At 48.7% G+C, this 18220-nt stretch overlaps 1 protein-coding gene across 1 annotated transcript; it reads left to right on the top strand.

Moving 5' to 3' along the window:
* The first annotated feature begins 1942 nt into the window (after positions 1-1942).
* Positions 1943-12357, top strand: LOC142574782 (scoloptoxin SSD976-like). Its single transcript, XM_075683796.1, has 3 exons — positions 1943-2701; positions 11857-11949; positions 12181-12357. The coding sequence occupies exons 1-3, from the start codon at positions 1943-1945 to the stop codon at positions 12355-12357; spliced, it is 1029 nt and encodes a 342-aa protein (XP_075539911.1).
* The last annotated feature ends 5863 nt before the right edge of the window (positions 12358-18220 follow it).

The following is an 18220-nucleotide window of genomic DNA, read 5'->3' as shown; positions in this document are numbered from 1 at the left end:
CTAGCAGCTGCTAAACAGAGGAGAACGAGGAACCTAATGACAAGGAAGGAAAAACGGTTACGGCAATAGCAGCGCACAGCATGAATAACGCCATGCCACCCGACTCTTCGCCTATCCTCAGATTCCGCGCAGTGCCTACGGAACGCAAGTTAAGCAATAGGTGCACGCGGAAAGAACCCGTCGGTAGCTCTGCCGGTAGCCCTAAGAGCATGTTGGTAGCCGTAAGCGCTTGGCGACCGCATTGATTCTATTGGAGAAGAGCGATTTGCAATAATCGTCGATTGTTCAAACGCACTTAATAGAGTAGGCCGTACAAGACGCCTTTGTTACCTAGCCAGGCACGTGCTCTAAGGTGTCTGGCAGAGTGCCCTCCTCGCATTAAGACGTGTCCCCACACCTGCCAAGGTGCGCATAACGGTGCGTAAATGCTGCAGCAGCCATAACAAGGGAAGTGAGCGTTTAGTGACATCGCTGTATGTAGTGCAGCACTTCGAACGACAGAAAGCTGAGCTAGTTGGTAAGGATTCATTATGCAAAATAGAAGTGAGGCGTGCAGACAGGACACAAGAGAAGAGAAGTGGACAACACGAACGGCGTTCGTGTTGTCCACTTCTCTACTCTTGTCTCCTGTCTGCACGCCTCACTTCTATTTTGCAGCACTTCGAGCAGCGCACCAATGTCCAATCCATGAAGTCAGCGATGACGGTTTACTTTGGTGTGCCTATTAACTCGCCGTAATTATTTGCAATGCATGCACAGTACCCGCGATGTATTCGACCGAGGCAGTAAAACTTTAATTTATGTGGTTTGACGTACCGAAACTCCACAATGGGTTATGCAGAACGCCGTTGTGGACAGCTTCGAATTACTTTATACTAGCTGCAGTTCTTTAACGTGCACCCAAAGCATGGTACACGAGCGTTTTGCATTCCGCCGCTATCGGAATGCGGTGGCCGTGGCTGGTAATCGAACCCGCGACCTAGTGCTCGGCTGCAAAACACCTTAGGGGCGTAAAACTGAGCTAGTGATCTTGGCTGACAAAAATGGCTCAATCGATAATTATCGGCTGTAATCGTGAAATGGACAATTTACTCTCCGAGAAAAAAAAATGTGATCAAGTTTGAAGCATCTGAAGCTGATCACGAGCGAGAACAGCAACGAAGTTTGCAGCAGCGACTACAGAAACGTAACGAGACTTTATAGCAGTTCTTGCTATAGCTTATTCACCATTGTGTTTGCTTTTGTGCCCGCTTGTGAAAAGTTCAAAAAGTAGAGAGAGACAACAGGAGCACCGTAATTACCTTCTCATTGTACGCACACCTGTAGGCATAACGTATGCTATGGTATAGCAAAACGTTATTGAGGTCCGGCAGACCGTGAGTCATCACGAAGCGGGCCGCCGGAAGGCCAAGCCCCTTGGCCGCATAGGCACTAAGGTATTATAGAAACATGATACGAGGTATTTGTGGAAGCGCGCGAGCATTATAAAGGAAAACGAAGTTGGTGCTCGCTGCTGTCTTTCTATAAGCGTGAAACAATATAATTACTGTCTTAATTTTTCTTCTTTGATTATTTTTTATAACATTTATTTTACAAATACTTTATCGCAGTCGCCCTTTATCTCTCATTATGTAGACCCTCTTGGATGGTATGGAACTATAGATTCAGTTTGACTTCTCAATTGCGCACTACTCTCGCTCTACTGGCACCTTTTTGTTTGCACGTTTCCTCTTTGATATGGTCGTTGGTTTTTTGTTCCATCCTGCCACTCGTTTCTTGGATTACGTGTGACATACCGGGTTACGTGAAACATAATTGAGGTCTATCCTCATCATCAGATACATCATCGTCATAATCATCATCCCTTGCGGTTTTTGCTCCGCCCCCTCTTGTGGCGATAACTGCCACGGCTTGCTTCGAGTTAAACGGAGAAGCAGGTGAAATGAAGCCGCCAAGGTTTCTCATCGTCGCATTGTGGCTTTCGTCGACTGTCGCAAGAAGCGCCCAGGAGTGCAGGAACGAGTACAAGAAGTTGCGGCCTACACACACCGCCTGTAAGCCGGCCAACAAGGAGTGCACAGTCAAGAAGAAGGGCGTCAGCGCGGCCGAGCGCCAGCTCATACTGAAGGCCCACAACGACTACAGGAGCACGGTGGCCACCGGCAAGCTCAGGGGCTTCCCTCCAGCCGCAAACATGCGGCAGCTCGAGTGGAACGAGGAGCTGGCCTCCGTGGCACAGGCCAAGGCCGAACAGTGCACCGACAGGCGGGGAACCCTAAAACACGACTCGCCCGAAGAGCGTTTCATCACTGAATTCAATAAGACGGGACAAAACCTGGCTTTCCGGAGGAGTAACATTGCGTTCAATGGCACGGACTGGCCCACTCAAATAAAGGTCTGGTTCGACGGACACAGCCACTACTCGCCAGGAAACGTGAACAGATTCTCTACTTCCTCGGAGAGCCCGGCGGGTCATTTTACCCAAGTTGTATGGGCGACAGTGCGCTACGTGGGCTGCGGCTACGTCGACTACACCGTCGCCGGCGTCTCGGTGATGCCGCACATGCAGCTGTACGTCTGCAACTACGCTGGCGCCGGCAACGTCCTGACATTGCCCGTGTACCAGGCCGGAGAAGTCTGCTCCGCTTGCCCGAACGATACTGCGTGCGCGAAGGATACAGGGCTGTGCACACTTAGTTCGGTTGGTGGCGCGGTTGACAAAGGACGAGAGATGTCTTTTAAGGGTTCGCGTACGCCTCACGTGGTGCCAGGCACAACCGGAAAGCTTCCGGGTAAGCCTAAACGCCATCGTGGCATGAGCGACGCAGGCTTCGGGTTTATTCGTAGAAACGGCGGGCCTACAATTCTTAGCTCGTCATGGCGTCTGGCTTCGTGTGTGATTGCTGCATCCTACGGAGCGTTGCACAGACAGCGCACGTCGTTTACATAGACGGGAGTAAGTGGGTTACGCTGTCTGGTGCCACATCATGGCACGTACATGTATGACTTAGTTCAGCGTGCATTGTCATAATATCAGTTCTGCTACTTTTTGTTGATGTTATGTTGCATGGTTGCTACTGTACCATATTGCGCAATTGATACGGCGGCTAGTCACAATACCAAGCGAACAAATTGACAAGTGGCGACACCGGTGCCGTCAGAGTGCACCGGCTGGATTCCCTCAGTAAGTACAACGCGGATTGAGAAATGTTCAAGAAACACACATTTATTACAGTTTTCTGTAATGAAGGCATCGCCGAACATAAATATCAAGTATCAAATGTTTTCACAATCGAAAAAAGAAACAGCACCTCCACGGACAGCCTTGGTTATCAACAAAAAGGGAGAACAAGACATGTCAATAGCCTCAGCTATAGAAAATGTAAATCTGATGCAAAAATAATGGTTTATATCTGGACACCAAAATTGCAGCGGTACTTCGTAAATGATGTAAATGTTAAAAATAACAGTTCATATCTGGATGCCCAAACTTAACCGGTGCTTCGTAAGTATTCAGGGAAGTATTGTCACGCAGTAAAGCGCCCTCGAATTTGAGAGTCACCAGAAGCGATGATGGAGCCAGTCACAGCTGAGTTAATTAACTGAATTAATTTTCGTACGGCGACAAGCACCGCCTTGAGCTGAGCCATATGATGAATAGAAAGCCGGCAACCGAAGGGTAGAAGTCCAGTTAAGGGTCGGCAAAACCCACAAAAACCTAGGTTTTCGGGATATTGTGAAGCACCAGTCGCAACAGCGGTGTTTTGTAGGGCCTTTATAACAGAAAAGAAATGAAAAAAAAGTAAGAAACGTCTTACGCTAGAATTGTTCGTAGAGAAAAGTTTCAGCCTATCCTGATGCCGGACACGTCATTAGTGAAGCCGGTTGACCAACGGCAAAGAGCACTTCTCAAAGAAAATATTTGAGAATCCGGCCCCAGATTGTGTAACAAACTAGCTAAAACGCGATGCGGGAGTACTCTGTGTTGTACTAGTGGAGGGGATCTGAGGATTTTATTTCGGTCACTTCAAGTTGTCTAATGGGCAACTAAATTATAACGGATTATAAACTAAATTAACAGGCAATAACGTACACGAGCGTTATTGCCTTCCCATCATGATTGAGATGCGGCAGCTGGTGCTGGGAAATGAACCTGTTACCTCGTGAGGCTCGTCAGCGGAAAGCCACAGCTACTTAGCTACCACGACGAATACAACGAAGGATTGAAGATCGAAACCAGCATAGTCCAAAGGTAGGTTTGTAGATTATCACGCAGACGACTAAATAATTGTTCTACAGTCTGCCAAGATATGAAGTGAGTATTACTAATGAGCCTCGTCAAACTGTGCAAAAGCATATTTATTTGCGTTATGTGCTTGCATTGTGCACAGATCATGGAAAGGAAACACTCATACAAATGAGTTGGAGTGCACGCGGCAGACCTTGTCCATTATTAGCGTCAGCTTACCGTTATGGGCGGAGACTATACCTGACGAAACGCCAGTAAAATCCTGGTATTTTCCTGCTTGCTTCTATTATTTGACGCATTTCACTGCCGGACCCTGCGATATATATATATATATATATATATATATATATATATATAGCAGGGTCCGGCAGTGAAACAGGTCAAATAATAGAGAGGTTTAGCTTGTCCGGTATTCCGGTAAAACGCAGGTGGACGGGGCCGGGCGTTGGGGCGGAAGCGTAAACGTAAGCGGTCTGAAAGGTGCAGCCACCTGGTGGCGCAGTGCTCAGACAGTCAGAAACAGTTAATATTGCATTAACCGAGCCTATTCTTATTCGCTGCTAGTGTAAATTTTCGGCAGTGGCTTAATCGTGTTGCTGTCAAAAATTTGTACCACCAACAAAGGAAAATACACTTGGTTACTGCAATATTAGCTGGTTCTGTCGGTTGGAGCACTGCGCAATCAGGTTGCTGCACCATGGAGACCGCTCACGTTTGCGCCTGCGTTTTACCGGAATACCGGACAGACAAGCTAAACCTCTCTAATAGAAGCACGTAGGAAAAATACCAGAATGTTACTGACGTTTCGGCAGGTGTGTATATATATATATATATATATATATATATATATGAGAGTGCGCGAGTGTGCGCGCACTGTACTGGTCGCCGTCCTGTGAGCCCATCCTCCACCTCCCCCCTCCACTGAAGAGAGAGAAGTCCTGGAGGGAAAGGGTATGCTGTCAATGAATCCAGATCATTAGGTAGTCTGATGAGGGCAGAAAATTTGCAGCAACTGGATGGATTCGGCTGACGCAAGACAGGAGTTGGTGATCGCTGATATTGTGACCCTTCCATCATTACGCACTCTACACGAAGCAGGTTTATGATGGTGAGAAATGGCGCTTCGGCGGCTGTACGAGGCGAAATTTAAGCGCATTAGAGGACATCGGCGAAGCTAGTGGACATATAGAAGCGCTCGCGTGTGTCTACCCGCTTCGGCCATGTTTTGAACGTTCTAGAACATATCCACACAGCCGAACTTCTACGCTCGTGCAGTTGAAAACCGGTATGACAACCAGAATTTCGTGGCTCTGAATTCAGCAGTATTTCCTTCAATGCTATTTCAGCTTCAGCGGAAGCGAACTTAACCTCGATGTGTGGTCGTCGCAAACTGCGACCACGTCGAGCGTACTGAATAGGACGGCATTCCGTCTTGACACTTTCTTGCTCTCGGCTTCGATTCTACGCTAATTTATGGCGCACTCACGCTCTCGACGGCGGTGTTAGTGCTATAGCATGACTACAACGGCGAACAGGGCTTTGTATCCCGCACATGGTCTGCGACAGACGCATGGCTACGGGGTCACGACGAAGACATTCACGTCGTCGCATTTCGCTCAACCACTGACACGGAACGTGCATAGATGAGCGCTTTCAACCAGAGGCAGTTCGACAACGACGCAAGGATGCGAGTGTGGGACGGATCACCTTTGGGAATGCGAACGGCCAGGTGCCGAACTCGCCGCAAGATGTATGCACGGTCGTGTATGAAGGTGTCATCAGTGACACAGAATAACACGTTGCGCTCCTTAGACGGCGTTCACAACAAGGAATGCGCAGGTAGCTGAAGAAACCGTCGACTACCGTGCAGTACCATCGCTCAGCGGTAACATGAATAAGGCTGGGATGCTGACGCTTGTGGCGGTGTCGGTGCTGCTTACTGCACCACATTCGCGTGAGTAACTATAATAATGTGCGGTCATCTGACCTGCCGCTGTTATTTTTTTTTTTGCTATGGAAATACAATTTGCTTCTGCGCTTAAAAATCAGTAAATACTCTGGAAAAATGCATTACGTTACGAAAATGAGAGGGTTGGCCGGAATCGCAAATTATTGATTTATTGTTGACTCGTTGATTAATATTACCTTTATGTACGCTTCAGGACGAACATGTCTCACCCAGCGATCTGCAACACACTGTTCTTGCGCCAATCGGCTTGATTTGAGGTCTTCAAATTTCCTATTTTCGTCACAACACCTAATTTTCTGCCGACTTCGACTGCACTTCCTTTCTCTTGGCACCCACCCTATAACTCTAATAGAACACCAGTTATCTGCTCTACGCATTTCATGGCCAGATCGACTATATTTCTTTCTTTTAATGTCAGCGAAGATTTCAGCTACACCCATTTGCTCTCTAATCCACATCACCGTGTTTTTGTTTCTTGACTACCATCTTTTTTTATTGCATGCTCGCTGCACAGAACTTAGCTGGTCCGAAGGTTCCTTTGTAAAACCTCAAAATTTCAAGCCCTACAGCTATAGGCTAGTGTTGGCAGAATAATAATAATAATATTTGGGGTTTTACGTGCCAAAACCACTTTCTGATTATGAGGCACGCCGTAGTGGAGGACTCCGGAAATTTTGACCACCTGGGGTTCTTTAACGTGCGCCTAAATCTAAGTCTGTACCACTTCACTATTTCGTTGAACGTGGTCATCTTGTCCTTGGCACTGCACCGCGACCAACACTCCGAGTCGGCCGTGCTTGCAGCTGCGCGGTTGCTTAGTCCTCGCGCGGCCGAGTTGGCCGTCTCGTTGTGGTTCACGTTCCCGCGTTCCGACACGTCACTGCCCATGTGGGCCGGAAACCACTTGATCACCACAGCGCTTTTGCGTCTGATGTCTTCGGCCTTGCGCAGTATGCGCGCAGCCTCACTACATACCCTACCCTTGCCGTAGTTCTTCACTGCCGTTCTAGAGTCACACAACACTGTAGTGCATCCGGGGTCGGAGACGGCCAAGGCGATGGCCACCTCCTCCGCCCGGTGTGCCTCTCGAGTCCGGACGCTCGCCGCGGTCTTCGTTGCACCCGTCGATGCCCCGACAGCCACCACCGCGTATGCGTCGCTGCTCCCTCGATACTCCGCCGCGTCCACGTAGATGGCGCCTTCTTCTCTGGCGTGGAGGTCCACAAGAGCCCTGGCCCTTGCCAACCTCCGCTCCTTGTTGTGCTCGGGGTTCACGTTCCTCGGGATCGGGCAGACCCTGAGCTTTCTGTTGATGCTATCCGGTATAAGTACGTCTTTCTGCTGCTCGCCTTCCCTCGGCTCGAGGCCAAGGTCCCGCAGTATCTTTCTTCCGGTTCTTGTTTCAGAGAGACGCTCGAGTTGCGCCGTTCTCTGTGCTTCGGCTATTTCGTTCAGCGTGTTGTGGACTCCCAGCGCCATGAATTTTTCGGTGCTCGTGCTTCCGAGGAGGCCGAGTGCCGCCTTATACGCCTTGCGTATGGTGGCGTCTATCTTGTTACGTTCGCTCGGCCTCCAGTTGTGGAAGGCGGCCACGTACGTTATGTGGCTAACCGCGAAGGATTGAACGAGCCTAGTCAGGCTCTCCTCTTTCATCCCCGCTCTTCTGTTGGACACCCTCTTGATGAGTCTCATTGCCGCGGCCGCTTTGCCCGCGAGCTTGTTGACCATTTCACCGTTGACTCGATTTCGCTGGATGAGCAGCCCGAGCACTCGAATCTTCTCGACCTCCGGTATTACTTGTCCTCCCGCTGTCTTGACCGTTATTTTGGGCCGCTCGTACTGGACTTCCATGTTCTTTCTTTTCCTGCCCGCTCCTGTCGGTGGAATCACCAGCAGTTCTGACTTGGCCGGAGAGCAAACGAGTCCAGACCCGCCCAGCTGCTCCTCGATGGCGTTGACCGCTTCTTGCAGCGTTGTCTCGATGTGTCCGTCGCTTCCTCTCGGTACTCATAGCGTAACGTCGTCGGCGTAGATGTTGTGCCGGACTCCCGCTACTCTTTCTAGCCGGTTGGCCACCCCGATCATCACAAGGTTGAAGAGAAGCGGGGAGATCACCGAGCCCTGCGGAGTTCCGACGCTGCCCAGCTTCTTCTCTTCGAGCTGCAGGTTTCCCGCGCAGATTTCGGTGGTCCGTTCCGTCAGGAAGTCTTTGATGTACTGGTATGTCCTTCTGCCCATGTTTATTCTGGATACTTGGGCCAGGATAGCCGAGTGCCTCACTTTATCGAAGGCGCTCTGCAAGTCCAGCCCGAGTATGGCTCTGTTGTCCTTGGTGCCCGTCGTATCGTCGATGATCTCGTTCTTCAGTAAGATCATGGCGTCTTGCGTCCCGAGCTTCTTCCGAAACCCGATGATGGAATTTGGGTAAATCTCCGATTCTTCCAGGTAACGCTGCCACCTGTTCATGAGAACGTGCTCGAGGACCTTTCCCACGCACGAAGTGAGCGAGATCGGCCTGAGGTTCTCTATGTTGGGCGGCTTGCCAGGCTTGGGGATGAGGATCGTCTTGGCTGATTTCCATTGCTTGGGCAGCCTTCCTTCTTGCCAGCACTTGTTGTAGAAGTTCGTGAGCGTTTCGATGGCCGCTACGTTGAGGTTCTTGAGCGGTCTGTTGGTCACTCGATCGGGACCCGCGGCGGACCTGCCATTGAGATCCTGTAGGGCAAATCTGACTTCCCATGTCTGGATGTCTCGATCTAGCGTCTCGTTCTCGTTGCCTTGGTAATCCGGGTGTCTTTCCGTGGGGGTGGTCGGTAGGTACTTGGCGTCCAAGCGCTCCTTGACCTCGTCCTCCCCGTGTTCACAGATTGCCTTGTGTAGGATTCTGGCCAGGTTGTCGTGTTGGTGGCCCTTGGTCTTGGTTTCGTCGAGGAGGTGCCGCAGCATGTTCCACGTCTTGCCCTTGTGCATCTGTCCGTCGGCGTCGTTGCAGGCCTCGTTCCACTGTTGGGTGCATACCACCCTGCAGTGGACCTCGATCTGCCTGTTGAGCTCGGCGATCTTCTTCCTTAGACTTCGGTTGGTTCGTCGCTTCTGCCACCTCGCCTTTATGGACTGCTTGGCTTCTATCAGGTGGGCCAGCCGACTGTCCATCTTGTCTATCCGTTCGTCCGTCTCCAGCTCTTTGGTGGCTCCTTCCATCGGGGCTTACCCGGGAGGAGGCAGTGTTATACAGGCAATTACAGACGGGGTCCCTGCTCACCCCGGTGCTAGCTAAGCACGTGTGTCCGAGCGTGTACGCGAGTGACGTGTGTAGACTGTGCGCTAAGGAGAGAGCCACCGCGGCTCACATCCTTTGGGACTGTACTATAAATCCACGAGAAGCCAGTGAGAAGACGACGATCCCGCTGCAGCTAGAGGCTGCAACGAGGACCTATGACCAAGATACACAACTAAAGGCCGTCCAGCAGGTCTCGGCAGCTCTAGAGAGGCAGCGACCTCGCGAAACCGAGGAGAAGGGGGGCAGCACCCCCAGGAAGGGGGTGGCGGCCCTCTCGGATCCGTGGAAGTAACGAGGAACCAAGACCTCGAGGAGCACAATGCACGAGACTGACGTAGTGGCCGCGTCGCGGTAAAAGCTTGTCCTCCCTGCGTGGAGGGAGCCTAACCGACTCTGCAGGCGTATTTACTAAAGTTGTTCTCTCTCTCTCTCTCTCTCTAAATCTAAGCACACGGGTGTTTTCGCATTTCGCCCCCATCGAAATGCGGCCGCCGTGGCTGGGATTCGATCCCGCGACCTCGTGCTCAGCAGCCCAACACCATAGCCACTGAGCAACCACGGCGGGTTGTTGGCAGAATGTACAGATTGTTTGCTTTTCAAGAATGCCGGTAAGCTGCCTGTTATGACTTTGTCCGCCATATGCGCCCCAACCCGTTCTTATTTATCTGCAAGAAGCAGAGAGAGAGAGAGAGAGAGAGGAACCAGAGCAAGGTTAACCAGATGCAGGTTTCCAACATCGGCTTGTAGCTATTTACCAGTACAGGTGCGGAGCTGGAGTACAGGTGTGTTCGATGTTCACCTACAAACCCTCCCAACTCACCATTTTGAGGAAGTTTTCATCATGCTACCTTGCAGGTGGGAGAGAAAAGCTGGGTTTAGGAAGAATCGAGGAGGACACATACACACAAAGAAAATAACGAGGAAGTGCTATAGGCGTTCGAAGAGCCCGGTGGTTCGCAAAAAACAACAACAACAACAACAACGAACAAACATGTTAATGCACTGAAGGTCTTCGGATGGGATGATGAATCACGCCTACCACTCTTAAAGAAAGGGATTTTCTTACAACCCACTTCGGAGTACATGTGCGTATCGCTCATATGATGACTCCCTAAGGGTCACGAGGCTGTTTTCACAAGGTGAAACTGCGGCCCTTTTGTGAAACAAGCTTCGCGGTGTATGTGTTACTCTCCGAGCGAGAGTCAGAACCGCTACCTCCGGGCGATCGAATCATCTGGACAGAGGCCAGACGTCCAATTTGTTGTTCACAACGGTGAGTTAATGTCGATGCACACGATACTGCAGGAACTGGCACAGAATGTGACTCATAGTTTCCGTTTCAACGCAGTGGTCACGGGCTGCACTGTCGGTCATCTCTATGCCGAAGGCATAGGTTTTGCTGAACGCCTGAACGCCTGAAACGCTACAGCCTGAATGAATGGGTCCCGTTATTCGTTTGCCAATTTCATCCGGATCACCTGTGACTACTTGAGCGAAATAAATTTACCCTTGCACACATTTGAAAGGATGACCATCAACTACATACTCCTGTTATTTTGTCGCTGTTTATATTACGGAAATCTTCTGTATATTAATCCTTCAACATACCCTTGGGCTTTGCCATTCAAAGGTTTCAATAAAGTGTTTCACACGTGGTCGGTTCGTAACTTCTAATGTTTCAGAGGCCACCCACAAGTGTCCGAGACTGGTACCATCATCAGTGGTGAGTCAATGTCCTGACTACGCCCTTGCTCCAGCTACGAGTCTTCATAATACATCGTTCCATGTTCATGGGGCATGCGAGTAGTTTGTCTCTTTGGGGCGTGGCTGGTAGAACAAATTTCAAGTCTTTTACCATTTCCCCACGAGGCATCTAGCCTTCCTTTCCACTAGCCTGCGCTACATGCGTATAGAGTATCAGTCCTGATTTCAGCGTGCACTAACTACGTAGCCCTGGCACGACGACTGCGATAACAAATTCCGCTATCTCGACAGCAGCCATGGAGCCTACCGTGTGTACCTGAATACCAAGAGTGCGTGAAAGATGATGGAAAATGTTGAACGAAAGCAATACTGAGAGCAAACAAGTCACGGTGTCACTATTTATTAAAAAAGAAAACATGGTAACTATACAGCTGGATTTTACGATATGACACGATTTCAAATAACGGTTAGATGCATTGACCACCGCACTTATTTTTGGTTCTTATCAAAATTTTTTTTATTGGTGATGTTCAGCAGTGATTTCTGTGTAACTGACCATTTTCAGTAAAATGCGTGATTCGTTTCTTTTATATATGAACAAGCTTCTGTGCGCGAAAGAGTTATTAATTTATTTTTCTGGGCCTCGATGTGCAGAGCAGGATTAAAGGTCGCGAGCTAGCATGCGTCTACACCTGCAAGAGCATATTCCCGACCCAGGAAAGAGAGATCGACGGAACTCCGTGCTGGGTGAGTAAACTCCTTGCTCACACATCTTCATGAAAGTGTGCCTACGTGCTTACGTGGCTTTTGAATTCTTTGAGGCGCTGTATCTCCTGCCATGTTCTGTAAAACGCGCGCGTTAGTTTTTTGTCTAATTAAAATCCCGGCCACAGTAGCGTACTGTGCAATTGTTTGCTCAGTATTTGAAAGCCTAATGTCCATTTGATTTCAGAATGAACTTATAAAGTGATGCCAAAGGGCGAACAACAACAACAACAACAACAACAACAACAACAACAACAACAACAACAACAACAACAACAACAACAACAACAACAACAACAACAACAACAACAACAACAACAACAACAACAACAACAACAACAACAACAACAACAACAACAACAACAACAACAACAACAACAACGCACTTGAATACTGCTTCAGCGACGTAAGACAGTCAAGGCCTTCAGTTCGGGCTATCGCTGACGCCGTTCTACAGCTCTGCTATGACGAAATCCGCCAGGTACCATTGTACGTGAACATTTCCCGCTTGAGCGACTACACGTGTTTAGTGCAGGATGACAGGGATGCAAAACCTGGGAGTTAGCCGTGCCGACTAACACGCATGAGTGCTGTGGCAAAGTTGGAAATTATATAGAAAGTAGAGGAACGTCGAATGCAGAACAAGATGGCATCGCACGTGCACTCGGTGTTTTCCCTGCGTTGTGACAGGCGTAATTTAAGCAAGTTCGTTAAAAAGAAAGTATCAATAGCCCTCTAGTGGCTTTGTCAAAATATTTATTTCGGTATGTTAGAGCCCCAAAGGTGCAATTGCAGAAGTGAACCCAGCAGGGCTCGAAAACATGTCGTACAAGTATCAAATCACAACGGACGATAGAACAAGGACAATATACCAAGCAACGAATTCCAGTGCTCGGCCGGCTGGCTGCTTCTTCATGTATTGGTCGAATAATAATTTGTCCCTGGAACTTTTTGCCTTATGCTGCAAATAAAATATTAGAATGGAAATTACGCAGAAGTAGCTTGAGTATAGTGCGTCGTTGAGAGAATCGCGTAACATATGCGAAGCGTACTCGCACAACTACGTTCTCTGTTTTTTTTTCTTTTGGTACTTAGACGTGAACAACCTTCATGCGGTGTTATCGATTGAATTTCATTAAAGGAAGTGGCAGAAAGACAGGAACAACGTCATTCTTCGACCGACACACTATTTCATAATGTGACCCCACGCACAGGGGCCGCCAGTGCCCCAATTCGCGTTGCAGGGAAAGCTCCATGCTAAATGATAAAAGCAAATATTGTGCAGAAACCATCGACCAATCGACCACGCTTGTCAAGGTAAGCGAATAGCTGACTTATACAAAGCTGTTCGCGTTGGTAAACTTATGATGCCCTCGATGGCCTGCGCTTGTCGCAGTGAGGATAATTGTACAACACAGGTACTTTCACTGCGTAAATCCGCAGAGAACAGAGTTGTTCAGCAGAAAATCTGCAGCGGTAGTAGAGGTGGCCGCACTTATTAGCCATATTCGTCGCGCGCGAGTCCTCTTGATCGCCGGCGTGGAAGGCGACCTGCCGTCCCCCTTTGCCGTTGCCGGCGCCCTCTCTGGCAGCCGCCACAAGGGGAGAGGGCGGCGCGGGAGAAGACGAGGGCTGTACTGGCCGAGCGCTCCGCCGGAGAAAGTAAACTTTCATCATCATCATTATCATCATCATCATCGGCCTATTTCATGTAAACTGCAGGACGAAGGCCTTTCCCTGCGATCTCCAATTACCCCTGTCCTGCACCAACCGAGTCCAGCTAGCGCCTGCGAATTTCTTAATTTCATCACTCCACCTAGTCTACTGCCGTCCTCGACAGCGCTTTCAGACTCCGAAAAGCTCTCAGGCAAGAGCACCCGCGCCCTTTGCGTTGGCGCTTTTGTGCCAGCGGTGAAAGTCCGATCACCACCGACCGCCACGAAAGCGAGCGAAATAGCCGAACAAAGCTATGTTCACTTCAATATTCGGCATTGATTTTTTTGTTGTTATTGCTGTGGTAATCTGAATTTCATCGGTCGTGTAAACGAATCGTTTCGATTTTGCTCTTTCCCTTTTCTTATTCCGCAGTTGCTGGTCCGGCCGGGGATATGCATACACGGCCTGTGCGTGTGATGAAGTGTGATACGGCTAACAGAAGAGACGTGGCAACACAGCACATCGACGCAGGCTGTGACGCAATTCTTCCAGAACACATATAATTTCCAGGTGCTCACCGTGAAACGCCTGGCACTGTCAATCAGTTTGGGCTCCTTTTAATCAATAAATATGTCAGTCTATATTGTACTTATGCCTGATAAGACTATGTCTATGTAGTGTAACACTATGTTTTACGCAATTTTATTCTATTCTTGTCGTCTACCCCTACAGGCTGGCCGATTCTAATGATATATTAGCTCATATTTCTCCGGCCCTACTCGTTATACTGTCCTTGTGGTACCTTAGAACATTTACCTTAGTTTTCGCTCCTTAGCTAGCCTCAAATGCGGCTCTTCAAATGGGAGCATGGCTGTTGTTCTCTTGTCACGTTATTTAGGCAGCAGCGATGGCAACGTAGCGGTTTCCCACTGGATTTAAATGTCTCGTTCTCTTTCTTCTCCTTCTGTTATTTTTCTTCTTCTTCCTTCTTTTATTTTCCTGCAGCGTTTAGCAGGATCACATGCTTGTTTGTGAGCAGGGGCAATGTTTCGCAATTGTCCGGTCACGTTAGCTTGCTTTTGGCGGTAAAAGAATACGAAACCTTAATATACTTACTGCTGCTCCAGACTTAACCGTACCCTTTTCCGAGTAAAAAAATGTAATTACCACAACAATCGATAAATTATACCTTGCTTAAGATTACCTTTAATGTAGTCTGAGGTAACGTATCATTTTATCAATTAACGCGATTCTCCAGAGTCCCAACAGTGGGCGCGTGCCACGGTTTCCTGGATAAACACCACCACCACCACTATCATCATCATCATAATAATAATCATCATCATCATAATCATCATCATCATCATAATCACCATCACCATCATAGTCAAACTATGGCTTTCTTCCTCATTGCCAAGCTCGTTGCACGAAGCTGCTCACTTCTTTTTAAAAGGTCGCACGCGGTGAAGCTGCTCACGAAATTTCTTGGGCACGCTTTGCATACAAGTGTTCAGAAAGAATGCGAAACAAGGATGAATTCAAGTTACGGGTGGCAAACGCTGTTAAATTAATGCAGTTAGTTTCATCATCGCCTGAGTACCATCGCAAGCCATTTATATTCCGAGCGCTTCGTGAGCCCGTTAGACAGAACTGTGTCGCTCTGCTATATCGCATCCGCAGAGAGTCAGCGCAAAGTACAGCTTGGCGGTACTTGACCCACCATCGTCGTGTGTGCATTGTCAAGCTATTGGTAACATTGAACATTATATACTAAAGTGTCGTGAATTTGAAGCAGAACATAAGAAATTAATAGATGGACTGAAGCGCAAGACGGCACCACACTCAAATGCAAGTGATACTTAGTTCCCGCGAGGACATTGGATGTTGAGGACGGAGGTGCTTCGGCTCCTCCTAAAGCTCCTCCGTGATACAGGGTCGGAAAGTGAATGGTGAGCAGTATGGGTCATCGTGGTTCTGAAACCGTGCAACTTATATTGGACTCCGAGTCATCTTGTTTTTGGAACCTGGTGTTAGTTGCACTGCGAAGTGTTTCAGACCATATCGCGGTTGGTAGGCGGCGTTCAGGTGGAGCAATTGCTGGTAACTTTTGCAAGTCCGCCTGCAGCAAGCAACACTCCTCCTCCTCCTTCCATTAGAAAGGCGCCAAAGCACGTTTTTTTTTTGTCGTGAAGAGTTATCAGTTGTTTTAATGCAACAAGAAAAATAATAACTAAGTCTTCCTAATTAGATAGCTTGGGGCCATACAACGTAAAACTATTCCAATGTGTTCTTATTCCAATCTCCTGACGTCAAATTTGCGCAACCGCCGACGCAAGCATCGGGCGGTGACCAGCAGGGTTGTCTGAACAGACCAATCAAACGCTATCCTCGCTTATAGGAGACCACTTTTGTTTGCTTTAAGAACGAATTACATTGCTTACAGTGAGCAGCTTGTCTTATTTAATTGGCTGACAAGAGGCGAGGAGCACGCTCAAGGGGAGAGGGACTCGATGGGGCCGAGCCAGTGCAGTGAAAATCGATAACCGGATGAAGAGGGTGGTGCCGGCGTCTGCGATTGGTCCACTTTCCCTTACTTGGCTTGAGGTGGCTGGTTGAAAATCGCAGCGGCATGCAACGGAAGGTTAAGAATGCCGCTAAAAAGGATCCTCAGCAAAGGAAAGTTGGCTGAGCGAGGTCGTAAACGTGCCGAAAGTGCTTGAAAACGTTACACGACCACGCAAAAAGGTTTATTGTATGCAAATAAACCCATACTCTCTGGCAGGCGCGAGTAGCCAATGCCTGAGTGATCAGCGGCAGGCATATCTTATTCCTTTCGGAACGGGGCAACCTGCAGCTATTCAGAAAAAAAATTAATTTATTTAGACATATTAATGCATCTTTAACGCGTACACGTCACTTTGACGTAGTGCGTTTTCGCTGTTTTGTGACGTCGCGTGACAGGCAGGTGAAGTGGGTGCAGCCCGAAAACTTTAGACCAGCAGCCGAGGGTTAATGGCTAAAAAGCGTCGAATCATAAATTAAATTTCTTTTTGTTTGGTCTAAAGGTGCATAATCAGTGCGTACGCGTTATATCAGATGAGGAGCTATCGCGGTTTTCGTGACGTCGCGTGATAGACAGGCGAAGTGGGGGGTGGTTCAAAAAAGATTTTGACCAATCTCGGGGGGCTAATTGCGGAATTGGAATAGAAGAGTTTGGAAAAGCTTTACATTATAGCGCCCCTGGTCTGCGGAAATCCGGTCTCTGGATCAGAAAATCATTGATTCGGCGCCTGGCGGTGTAGACCTTGCGCCCCCATAAGTCGTTTCCTTACGCTTAAAGGAACACTGAACGGAAAAATGATTTCTTCTGCGTCATTAAATTGCCCTTCTACAACACGAAAAACACCAATCTTACCACGATAACACGCTTAGTAAGAAAGAAAAAGCGCAAAAGCGAAATACAGGTGGCGAAGCCTCCTTGAAGTTCCCCGCACCAGGCCGCTGTGACGTCATGGATTCTGATAGCGTCTTCTAGGGTCTACTTACTTATTTAGCGGTACAGATTGTCTGCGTTGTGTTCTAAAGGAACCAAATATTAAACATGGCAAGCTTGGGGAACCTTTACTGTGGCAACATGGTCCAAATACGAAAACATACCTGATTTATTGGTTTGCTTTAGTGTCCCTTTAATAATCGGGTAGTTCTGAGTTCCTAGGGTTCTTGCAGCGTTTCGTGTATTAAAGTAATAAAAAACGAAACGAAGGGATGTGTATTCTGTATGTCCCGGTGTAAGCAAAGGCCCTAACACGTTAACGACTTATGGGGGCGCAAGGTCTACACCGCCAGGCACCGAATCAATGATTTTCTGATCCAGAGACCGGATTTCCGCAGACCAGGGGCGCTATAATGTAACGCTATTCCAAACTCTTCGTCTGCAGCACACCATGCCACTATGTGCAACAGATTGTTGTTGATGTTGATTACACGTCAACATAGTACGCACCCGCGAGAGGGATTGGCCACACAAATGAGAAATAGAAGCCAAATGCAGGCAGTTTTCTGGACGAAGAAGCTGCAAAGAACCGAAACAAAATGCCAGCTTCAGAAAAAAAAAATGGAGGGGGGTGGGTGCAAGAACCGTAAGAGATAAAAAAGTCAAGGGCACTTAGGTATCCCTACGGGAGTGAATGCGAAATCATTGCAACGCTTTCGCAATGACGACTCGTTTTACGAAACGTAATAGCATTGTTTTCACGTTGCCTTGTATGATTTCTCGCATCAAGTGCCTCGTTCGCGTACTTGCGTGGACGGTCAAAGGAGCCCGGCGCAGCTACTGACTGACAGGTTGAAGTCTAAGGTTCGTCCATCGGAGCGCACGTCAGAACTCACCGGAACCACCGCACTGACTGGCAGTGGCCTAGTGCCGTCGGCGCCTTCGCAGAGGGAGAGGCAGTATGGGAACGCTGGTATGATCAGCGGCATCGCGGTGCCAGCTGCGGAAGAAGACGAAGACGAAGGCGCGAGCAGTGGCAGGAGCGCGTCTCTTTGATCACGTGACTTTCGGTAGCGTTTCCAGCTGCGCCGCTGGATTTTCCGC

The sequence above is a fragment of the Dermacentor variabilis genome, chromosome 3 (genome assembly GCF_050947875.1).
Source record: "Dermacentor variabilis isolate Ectoservices chromosome 3, ASM5094787v1, whole genome shotgun sequence".
NCBI lineage: Eukaryota > Metazoa > Arthropoda > Arachnida > Ixodida > Ixodidae > Dermacentor > Dermacentor variabilis.
This window is presented reverse-complemented; position numbering and strand designations above follow the sequence as displayed.

Bases quoted from the DNA above. Each gene is read 5' to 3' on its own strand.
- LOC142574782 (XM_075683796.1), top strand. From the start codon at position 1,943: ATGAAGCCGCCAAGGTTTCTCATCGTCGCATTGTGGCTTTCGTCGACT. The intron at 2,702-11,856 runs GTTGGTGGCGCG...CTCGATGTGCAG, and splicing joins GGCTGTGCACACTTAGTTCG to AGCAGGATTAAAGGTCGCGA. The intron at 11,950-12,180 runs GTGAGTAAACTC...GTGATGCCAAAG, and splicing joins TCGACGGAACTCCGTGCTGG to GGCGAACAACAACAACAACA.